Below are 10964 nucleotides of genomic sequence, written 5' to 3' on the forward strand. Positions count from 1 at the left end.
GGCTTTGCGACCAGCTAGCATTTTTTAATCTTGCCTGTTCTTGTCAACACTAGGGGTTGTTTCTAAACAAGATAGAAAAAATATGGGAATTAACTTTAATTTCTTACTCCTTTTCTGAGGCTAGAGAAACCATAGAATTAAGTTTATATTTTCACTGCTTCTCCCTCCAAGACCCATATTTTCTTACAAATTCACTCTTGCAATTGTGCTGTATCAAGAGGAGGCAGTGAAGGCATTGCATAGCTCACATACCTTTAAGGGTGTAGATCCTTTGTTTTTTTCTTTTTTTTTTTTCTTTTTTCTTTTTTCTTTTTTGGCATCAAAGGTAGTTTAGGAGTATGGGAGTTTTTTTGCCAAATGACCCTGCTTCTTATTCCTGCCTAGATGCCACCACTGGCATGGCAGTTGTGCTGATGCAGCTGCTTGTTGGGCTGTGTTGGAATCAAATCATTCAAATGGTCCAGGTTAAAAATATCACTCTTCAACTCAAAAACAACAACAAAAAAAAATTGATGTCATTCCAGTGGCATTCCCATTCTTAGTGCTGCCCTGCAAACAGCTGCAGCAGTGCAAATGGCCAGTGGGACATGGAGGGAAAGCAGGAGGGGGTGGAGGGGAGCCAAAGGGCAGAACCTTCTTCGGTTTGGGGAGCTGTTGCTCCAGCAAGCTTTGATATAGCTGTATGAGAGGGCTGCTTGTAACCAGCTAGTGTATCCATGTACATGGCTGTAAGAAATAAACCCCTTTTCTAGGGCATATTGAGTTACAATAAGCCGCATGCATTCTCTCCTCATGAATTTCAGTGTAAATGTAGACCTTTCATGTTGTGACCATCAGCACTGAGACCAGGGTTCCACAAGGTGGCAAATACAGTTTGGGAGAATTCAGCACTAAGTCAGAAATACCATACTCAGGTGGCACAAAGTCTTTGACTAGTAGTAGTCTTCAACTTCAAAATCACTATGAAGGACCGTATTTGTTCAAAAAATGTGAGAACTTTTGAAAATGTGTATAATTTTTTGCTTTGCTGGCAAAGGCACAGTATATTCTCCTATGACCAGCATAAAGCCAGTGACCATTTTTAGTTTTGGACTAATTAGACAAAATTCTGATCATTTAGTCATGTTCAAGCCAAATGAAACATACTGCTGGGTGATCTACAGCACGATAGGAAACAACTATTTCAGCTATCATTGCTCTCACATCTCCTTGCAAGCTGATGTGACACAACCTCTGAGAGGTCCATTATAAAGTTGGTTTCTCCAGATCCTGCTTTATCAGAAATCATCAAAAATAATAATAAAAACAAAACAAAACAAAACAAAACAAAACTGAAGAAGACTACAAAGACCCTGCACCTTTCATCCTTACCTTATAAATTAAAGAGGCACTGATCTTGTAAGAGAAATGGTGCCATCAAAGTTCATCGTTTCTATCAGTTTTGTGATATTCTGAGGTGTTTGGGTGGAACCTTTCTTGTGTAATTATTTAAAAGCCAGACCTAGTCTAACCTGGTCACCAACAGTGACTCTGGAGTCAGCAGGGAGAACCGGGCGCCTTCAGAAGGCAACCCACGCTACAGACACTTCTTGTAGGAGGGCACAAATCACCCTCTGGTGGTGCCTTTCTCTCATCACTCCCACTAGAGGGAATGAATGCAGTTTGCCTGACCAGATATCTCACTTCTGGATGACTAAAGCTTGGTAATATGGGTTCCAGTCTTTGTACCTAAAGGCTATGGAGATTAGCAGTGGCAGAACAGAAAACAGCGTGTGGACGTCATTATGTTTCAAATACCTACAAGGACTGGACTGCCTGTTATTCCTACACCATAAATAGGGTAACTGCTGGGCCCTAATCAATAAAAAGTCTGTGATAAAATCAGTCTACTCACTCTTCTCCTCCCTCCACACCCTTTGCTCAAACCCTATATGGATTTAAGTAGTGTTTGTGCCTAAGGAAGCAAATGCTGAAAGTGCTGAACACCTATAACTTTGCTACGACTCATCTGCTAAACCCCGAGATCCTTATACTGTTTATCCATGCAAATTCCAGCGTGCCAGCTGCTGAGGGGTGCTAAATGGATTTTTCAGTGGGAGTTGTGGTTGCTCAGCACCTCCACAGAGCTGGCATGTAAACTCCAGCCTGGGCTTCACTTAGGCGGAAAACAAATCCAACCATCAGTCATGCAGGGTGTGCTTCCCTCCCCGCTTCATGAGCTGGCCTGGTGAAAATTCCTGGTGCTTATTAAAAGCATCATCTGATGTCACTCGACACCACAAGGGAAAATATAAATCAAAGTGTAAGTATTCAGCACTCTCTCAGCATTGGCCTAATGTGATTAATGTAATCTGAGGTAAACACTTCAGTTATTCTTTATTGCTGTTAGGGACCCAAACAGAGGGCTGGGGCTTGTTATTCTAGGTAAAGTGAAAAACAAGCCCTACCCATGAGATCTCCAAGACTAAGATAAAGCTCAGGTAGCAGCTTAACAGCAGTTACCTAACAGCAATGGACAAACACGATGAAGTGTTGAATCTCAAACCTCTGAAAGGCATGTGGCAAGGGCTGAGCCATGCTCAGCAGAAAGCTCTTCCCTGGCAGTGGAGAGGGACTGCAGGAACAGGGCAAGGGAACTGATCCGGGACAAAATGCAAGAACTCATGGGGAGATCGGATGCCCAAACCCTGTTGATGCTGAGGGGACCTGCTTCTGCTTTCTGCTTTGCAGAATCACCTCCTACTTAAATAAATAAATAAATAAATAAATAAATAAATAAATAAATAATATTTACAAAGGTGAAATCTTTGTAAAAGATTTGTAAAACCTTTGGGAAAAAAAATCCAACACACTGTATTACTCTGTGTTGTGTGAGCTGCCACTGGAAGGGGAAAATGGATTTAGTAACGTGGAAAGAGTCTCTCCTGGCACCCTTTGATGGTTTCTTGCTTCACATGAGGATAGCATACCTCAGTGACTGCGTGACTCAGAGCACAAATCCTGAAGTGTCACAGGTGTGAAAACACAAGCCTAAAAGCCAAGGAATAGCCCCGTTGTCAGTTCTGCACTTGCCTCACTCCCGGCTGGGCGTGATGGTGGGTTATTGCTCTTGGAAAGGTGCATCGAGGTATTGCAGCCTGGCAGCCTGCTGAGTCCAGCGAGGTGCAGGGAGAGAATGCTTCACCCAGCCAAACCCAGTGGGAACGTGCCGGAGCTCCGGCGCTGTTTTGCTGACACAGGAAGATGCCATCTCAGCAGCGTATGAAGGAGTTAACACGTTATGAAACATGGTTTTGTCAGTGATGTAGACAAAGATTGTTTTGTTTGAAATGCAGCACCAGCAATGCTGGTTAACAAGGGAATGCAGTCACCTTTCCCAACCAAGGCTTTCTTTCTTGTAACGTGCTAGGTCCAAAGTCTATGAAAAAAGCTGCTTAAATTTAAGCCCATAGATCGTTCTTTCCTTCAGAGCTGAGCTTAGTTTAATATATATTTCTGGCTATTGGCTTATTGGAATAGCAAGTGGAGGTGGTATAGAAAGCCTGTCTTGCATAAGAAGACAAATGGCAAGCTACAATTGTGGTTCTAAGTAAAAAAGTATGAAATTGCAGGAAATGATGTTCTAAACCTCCTGCCAATCCTATTCCTTTGCAGGTCAGCCCCATGCCTGGTCACACACACTGCTGAGGGCTTGGTGTACAAAATTGCACAATCAATTTCAAAACTACTTTTAGCTACTCCAGGTGTCCTTCCAAAAATAAAGGGCAAAATTTTCAACACCACGGAGGACTAATAACCCACCTACGCTCCCACATTTACTGAGATCTGGAGAGCACACAACCCCTTATGACTCTGAAAGTCTAGCCATGTATTTACTGCTGATACCTGACTTTTGTAATCTGTGTTGGAACATTTCAGCTGAAAGGTTTGCATTCAGCACTTTCCAGGTCTGAGAGTCACATCTCTATAATCGGGGCTCAATCAGCTACGTGCTTTTCCAGCTGAGGATCTGGCCCCATGGGCCCGATTCTTTGCAATACTTTCGCATAAGCCTGGGAAACAACCCTCCTCACCAGCGCTGCTGAAAAGGGATTTTTGTGTTCGAGTAGGCAGCTGTTCCTCCCAGATCTTTCATCCCACTTGTGTGCTCATTAGGGTGCATTAAAAAGTTAGCATGGAAAGTAATGCTCTTTTGAAGGATACCTGTCCATAAAAATCCTTTCTATTTTGCAGTGAGTAGCAGAGGTGCCTTGCTTGGCAAGTATGAGTCTAAATCAAAGATAAGTGCATGTTTCCAACATTAAAGTAGATTCTCAGATATTATTTCGCTGGAACAAATAAGGCTATTCCAGTTTAGAGCACCTGAGGATCTAGGTCTAAAGAAGGAGCTATGAAATCTAATCAGATACAAGTAAAGAAATAGGGAGGTACTTTTTCATACCCCCATTGTGTCTCATCTGTTGGTGTCACAATGCCCAAACAGGTAGTAACTGGAATGAAGCCCAGTATATATCTATATATACTATAGATACATATAGATATACTGTATATCTATACGTAACATGCCACCACTTCGCACTAATTCCTATGGTACATTTTAACACTGAGTACTTACAAAAATGCTAAGAAAAACCATCATCCTGTGCTTCCATTCCTCATAAGCATCCCTGCTTCCTTGTTCTTTCCTGGATATGTATGTTAGCATCACCGCTTCGGTAACTTTCTGTTTTAGGGGAGTAGTATAAAAGTCTGCAATGAGTTAAAATTCAGAGAGCACTACTCTGGCATTTTGCCTCTCCTGAGTAATATCCTGACACCAAATGGTTCTCCTGAGATCATGCTGAACTTCCCGGCGTAAGGTGAAATCCTGCATAGAGAAGGCTGGCAGCATTGGCCCGAAGCTCATACAAATAATTGAGTTTTAAGAATGTACAATAATGTATGTACATATACACGAATATAGAGGAAAAATCCTCTATATTTCTTGTTAAATTGTGGTTACAACGATGAAGACAGAAGGCATCCCTTAGCTACCAAATCAGGTTACCCTCACCAAGCTGGTGTTCGTTCTCTGCCAAAGGAATCTGAAAACATTGGAACTAGTAAAAATATTTCAGTATGTTATATTGCCCTATTAGATGTCCATCTAGTTTTAAAATATAACAACAATTATTAGTTATTGCTATATTTTAGCTAGACAGCACATCCAGTACAGATTTCTTTTTTTTTTTTACTGCAAGTGTAGGATACCTGTGCAAATAAAAGGCAGATTTTTCCCCCGGATTTTCTTTATTCTACACTGGGGAGTAGGATCAGCAGCTTATATTTCTCTCTTATTTATTTTCTGTTCTTGGTCTGAGTGAAACTGAAGTGAAATTATTATTAAAAGACTTTAAAGAAACAAAATAAAATAAAGCACATCCAAGGCAGATTTCATGACAGCAGAACAAGGATCACTTTGAGTGGCAGTGCACTGACAATAACTTTTGGCTCAGGTCCACATCAATCTGGAGACCCAGCTACACAAGCCAAGCTGGCTCGGGATCCCTTCTAAGCAGGCAGTTATCACCTTCATTGCGATAATATTCCAGAGGTCCAAACCAGGGCTCAGCCCTTTGCACGAGTGCGATGCTCACACAGTGCAATCCTTCTTCTACCACTGTCTGTGGCAAAAGTCCCTCTGCCTTCTCTGGTGTTCAAAGTCTGGCTGGCCTCCCCAAATTTCCATGCTCCCTGCCTTTCCCCCCTTTCCCACCTCACTCCGTTTTTTCTGCGTGTTGTGAAATCAGATGTATTTTAATGCAGCCCATCTTTTCATCTTCCCTTTGCCAACCTCTCGTTCCTTTACAGACCGGCTCTGAACCGTCCCCTCAAGGACAAGCGGAGGAAACTCCCGTGAGCAATGAGAGGGGTGGCGAGCCGGCTCGTCATGTCTTCTCCTTCTCCTGGTTGAACTCTCTGAATGAATGATGACTCACTCCGGCTGGCTTCTGGTGTGCTCCTCCGAGGGACGGCAAGCGCAGGCAGCCTGGCTGGAATCGACAAAGAAGCTGGCCTGGAAAGGGACATCCGAGCAGGTTTAATTCCCGGGAACTCAGTTGACCTCCACGTCGTGCCCAGCCCTTGAGACGACAGAGTCGCGACAGGGGTGGGAGCATGGGGACAAAATGCTGTACTTCAGTGTATCAGAGTGTTTTCCAGTTTCTGGTTTCCAAGGGAAAAGCAGCATCGCTACAGCTGCAGGATGAGCACTGCTACTGTTTTGTTATTCACTCACTTTTTGGCACGTCCCCGTGTAGGTGTAAGTGCTTCACTGATGTTAGCTAAAACGCTGCTGTGATATTCACCAGGAGCATCCTGTGCCTGCACAGCATTTCCCCTCAGTACCCTCCCAGTAGTGTCCAGCCTACGGGGTGACCTCGGTGGCACTGCCACCCCCTTGGCACCCCAAAGTCACATTTGGGTTACATTTGGGCACCACCTGTGGTCCTCAGGATCCATCAGCACATCCCGTGCCGCAGAGGCTGAGCGCAGGAGGGCTGAGGGAAGCCGCTGCTCCTTCCTTCTCCCCCTGCACTCACTTTTCCTGCTGAGCCACAGCGGGTGACGCTCACCTGCACAGATTTCGGGCGGGGAGGGACGAGGAGGATGTGCGTGCCAGGCACCCATGCGGGACAGCACTGAGCGTGTGGGGCTGATGTTAGGGAGCACCTCAGGTGCGGTGAGGTGGCACAGAGCTGTGCCATCAGGTTTTCACCTGAAGGCCCCACGGCACACCGTGGGAAGGGCAAACGCCGGCCTGCAGGGCAGGAGAGGAGCCATGCAAAGCAGCTTCGCGCACGGGAGACCTGCTGAAGGTGACACCGCGCCTTTTGTCACCTCGGACGGGGCCCCAGCTCTAGACAGCCCTTAAGGGACACCGGGCGGCTGCCAGGGGGGCCGAATGCCGCGGGGACCTGGTGTCGGGCTGCGGGCAGGGGCTGAAGGAGCCGAGCACAGCCCTGGGCATGCAGCGCCCCGCACGGAGGGAGCCGTCGGGGACGGGGCTGCGCGGCCCCGGGGGGCACGGGGGAGCCTGGCGGTGCCACCCCCGGTCCCTGCCTCTGTGGGACTGCAGCCCTGCTTTGTGGCCGTTTCCCCCCAAAATGCCCCGTGAGGGCCGGGGGCCGTTTGCAGCGGCTGGGGGGTGCTAATTGCAATTAATCGTAATTAGGGCTAAAGCAGAGCCCGTGCGGGACCACGCTCCGCTCTGCTCCCCTCGCACCCCGCGCGGCGGGGGCGGCTTTGGGGCTCGCCCCGGGGTGCCTAGGCAAGAAAGTCTAGCCAGCCATCGTTATTTGCAGCTTTTATTAAAAATATAAATATTAAACATTCTCTTACACAACAAAATTGACCGAGCGCTGAAAAGATGTTTTATTGTGAAAATGTTTACAGGAAAAAAAGTGGATTTAAAGTAGCTTACAGAGATTCCCCCTCCCACCTCCCTGCCCCCGCCAGGAAAGTTATCTGGCTTCTCGGCGACATTTCTTCCAATGCTCACACATCCCTACGCAGCGATGCCACTAGAAAGACTGGGAAATGGAGAAATAAATAAAGGTAGGGGAGGTTACGGACGACACTCGTGTTTCTGCACTTGGTAGGCGGCCGTGCATGCTAGTCAAGGGACAGAGGCTGTTCGGAGTACACCCTTCTAGGTTTAAAGCTATATAAAAATAAAGAGATGACATCAGAGCAGCACTATGGTACATCGGAGTGTGGAATTATTCTTGTGCTAACCGCGGAATCTCTTTGGCAAGGCGGGGAGGGGCCGCTTCACTTCCCGATGATCTCCATCAGTTTCCTGTTGCTGTGGGCTTGCTGCGCCAACTGCTCGGCTCGGGCCATCTCCAAGACCTCTCGGAGGAGGTGGAAAGTCAGATCCAGAGAAATGGGGGGCTCCTCGGACCGCTTCTCCCTCTCCACGGCCTCCCCCTCGCCTTCGCCCTCCTCGGGGCTCCCCAGCGAGCGCTCGGGCAGCTGCTGCAGCTGTTGCACCGCCGCCCGGAAAAAGTTGGTGGCGGAGGCTTGGGGCTGTGGGTGGCTGCTGCTGCTGCTGCTGCTGCTGGAAGAGGCGGAGAAAGAGCCGGCGGGTCTCTTGTTGAGGTTGCCCAGGCGCAGGAAATACTCTTCTCCCATGCGGAGCAGGACGGGCAGAGTTTGCTGCTGCTGCTGCTGCTGCTGCTGCGGGAAGAAATCCGGCTGGTGCAGAGCCCCGTGGGCGGTTCCGGGGCTCTTGCTGAGCGCCCTGCACTCCTGGCAGGGCAGGAGGGCGACCAGCAGCAGCAGCAGTCCCGTGCACACCAGCACCTGGAGCTTCATGATCGGGGACCTGCAGCGGGGACGGGATGGGGGCGAGGGGTTACGCGGCCGGCGGGGGGCGCGCAGCGCGGCCGCTGTCCCGGTGCTGATGCGCGCCCCTGCGCGCCCCCCCGACTCCTCTGATCCCCTCCAAGCCCCTCTGATCCCCCCCGAGCCCTCCCCGAGCCCCTCTGAGCCCCGCAGCCCTCCCGCACTCAGCCCCGGCCCGTCCCGGCCGCTGCCGTCGGGGCGCGGAGGATGCGCGGGGGGCTCAAAATTGCGCCCGGTTCCCCCGCGCATCCCCTCCGCCTGCCCCGGGGATGCGCGGCCGGGGCTGCGCCCGCCCCAGCCCCAGCCCCCGCGCAGCGCAGCGCAGCGCAGGCGGCTCCGCACCGCTCCGCACCGCTCCGCACCTACCCGGGGCGGCGGCGGCAGGGCAGGAGGCGGCGGGGCTCGGCGGTGCCCGGCGTCCCTCTCCTCTCGCTCTCTCTCCCTCGGAAGCCGGCTCGTGGCGAACTTGGGATCAGATTTGGTCCTAATCAGAGCCGGGGCGCGGGATTTTTATAGCTTAGACCCTCTCCTGGAATCACGCAGAACTTGCCTAATAAGCTGACGCTCTCCTGACAGCCCGATTGCGTGCCCCGATCCACTGCTGAATAAATCATGGGGGCCCGTCGGAGCGCCGATGGGCCGAGTTTCGCTATCGCAACCCCAAATCTGACGGCCAATTATATCAACAGATATTTATCGCCTCTGCGGTGACGTCAGCCGGGCCGGGGGACGGGGAGCGGGGTGCCCCCCTCCCTCTTTTCTCTTCCCCCCCCCTCCCCAACCCCATTGACAAAAATACTTGAATGAGATTTCCTAGCGGGCGCCTACTATGCGAGGTCACTCCGGGAAAACTTTCCACTCGCCGGCCGGCTGCGGGGAGGAACCCGGCCCGATCCCACCCGCACCGGGACTGCCACCCCGGGAAGCCTCCGACGACCCCCCCCCTCTTACGACCACCACCCGCTCCCCGGTCCTTTTCATCCCGGCCGGGGGCTCCGCGGGGCTGCCGAGGAAGCCGGCGGTGCCAAGCACTCCCCTGCGCCCGCCGTGATGCTGCCGGGGGGCGCGCAGGGCAGGTGCCCCCCCCCCGGCCTCCTCCCCGCCTGGCTTCTGGCCCTTCTTCCCCTCCATCGTCCCCTCTTGCCGAGGTGGAGAGAGAGAAAACCTTTGGGTTTTCCCTCGCACCGATCTTCCCCACCTCGTCGCCCTCCTGGTCACCGGTCTCCCTGCTTGCCCCCCTCCGTGGGTGACTGCACGCCTTGAGGTCCCTTTGCAGTGCTCCCCCGTCACCATTCGGTCTCCATTCCACCAGTATCTCCAGCCAGGTTGCTCACTGTCAGGTCCTCTCTTCAGGAGGCGGCACTGCTTGTGGCAAGAACTTCTGCCCAGCGCCCGTTCCACGCCCAACGTGCCTTCTTCAGCCTTTGCATCCCACCAGCTATGCCACTGCAGCTCGGTCCCACTCCGCCACCACCTCGCTTGCAACATTCGTCATGTCCTTCCCTTTACATCGGAAAATTGCACTGAAAACCCTACCGGTTTCACCCTGCACAGACTGCAAATGCCTGGGGCCATGCACTTGTGCGTGTCCCACCACGGCGAGGAGATTGAACAGACCACGGAAGGTGGTCTTGTGTTATCGACACTACATCAGTGACGAATCTGAAATCCATTTCCTTAACAAAATAACGAAGTTCAAACCACTTAATATATGAGGTTGGCCACAGCCCAGTTCTGAGCATCTCCTTAGGGACGCTATACACTTTAATTTTTGTTATACCTACCTCCAGCCTCAGACGTCGTTGTTGAAGTGCCAAAGAATCCGATCGTGTGCATCATAAACACACAAATGGAAAAACAAGTAGTAATACCAGAGATTTGTCTCTGCATTATCTCCGTTAGCTCAGGCATTTATGAACTGAAAAGCATATTTCAACAAAAACAGAGCAGAATATATCGTGGAGATAGTCACAGCAGACGCTATTTGTATGCTTTTAAAGCGTGTCAGCACAGCTTTCCGTGAGAACAACAAGAGGTTCAAAGAAGCAGGAACTAAGTTCAATCAGTTGAATGTAAGAGGCACTTATTAAACTCAAACCCTCCAGATGTGCTCCGGGGTGGGTTTTATTGCAGTGCCTCCCTTTATAGGTTTAGTACACCCTTAAAGACCAGAAAACCTCTTAAAATAATGAGATCATAAACACAAAGAAGGAAACATTCTGATCCAAACACATTTTTCTTAGTATTGTGGGTGAAATCTGAATAAGTTACAGAGCTGCCTCTCTCCAAAAGATTGATGCCAGTTAGAATTGGCTCAGATTATTTTATGTTTTTCATCGTTTTCAATATTATTTAGGTCCCTTTAGGCAGACAGTTTCATCCCTTGAAGAATTACAGTGACAGCAAATACAGCAAAGGAGTGGGCTAGGCTAGCTCCTGTAATTTTCACAAGGGCTGTGTAACCTGCCAGGTTCTTCTTACCTTTCTCCCAACCCCTGGCCCTGAGCAGGCTCTGTATTTCTCATGCACACTTACTTCTAATCCAACATGGGCACATTAGCCCATGGTTTCCCCAT

The 10964-nt window shown here is 49.9% G+C and overlaps 2 protein-coding genes across 2 annotated transcripts in view; one reads left to right on the forward strand and one right to left on the reverse strand.

Annotated features, from left to right (window-relative positions):
• The window catches only part of TRIM55 (tripartite motif containing 55), a 38584-nt gene extending 32614 nt beyond the window's left edge, over positions 1-5970 (forward strand). The window contains exon 9 of the mRNA XM_032182865.1: positions 5851-5970. Coding sequence (XP_032038756.1) covers positions 5851-5970 — 120 coding nt within the window. The remainder of the gene's footprint in view (positions 1-5850) is intronic.
• Positions 5971-7379: 1409 nt separating this feature from the next.
• CRH (corticotropin releasing hormone) lies at positions 7380-8358 on the reverse strand. Its single transcript, XM_032182518.1, has one exon. It carries the CDS (start codon positions 8356-8358, stop codon positions 7813-7815), a length of 546 nt encoding a protein of 181 aa, XP_032038409.1. The 3' UTR covers positions 7380-7812.
• Between the last annotated feature and the right edge of the window lie 2606 nt (positions 8359-10964).

Source organism: Aythya fuligula, chromosome 2 (assembly GCF_009819795.1).
Source record: "Aythya fuligula isolate bAytFul2 chromosome 2, bAytFul2.pri, whole genome shotgun sequence".
NCBI classification, from domain to species: Eukaryota; Metazoa; Chordata; class Aves; order Anseriformes; family Anatidae; genus Aythya; species Aythya fuligula.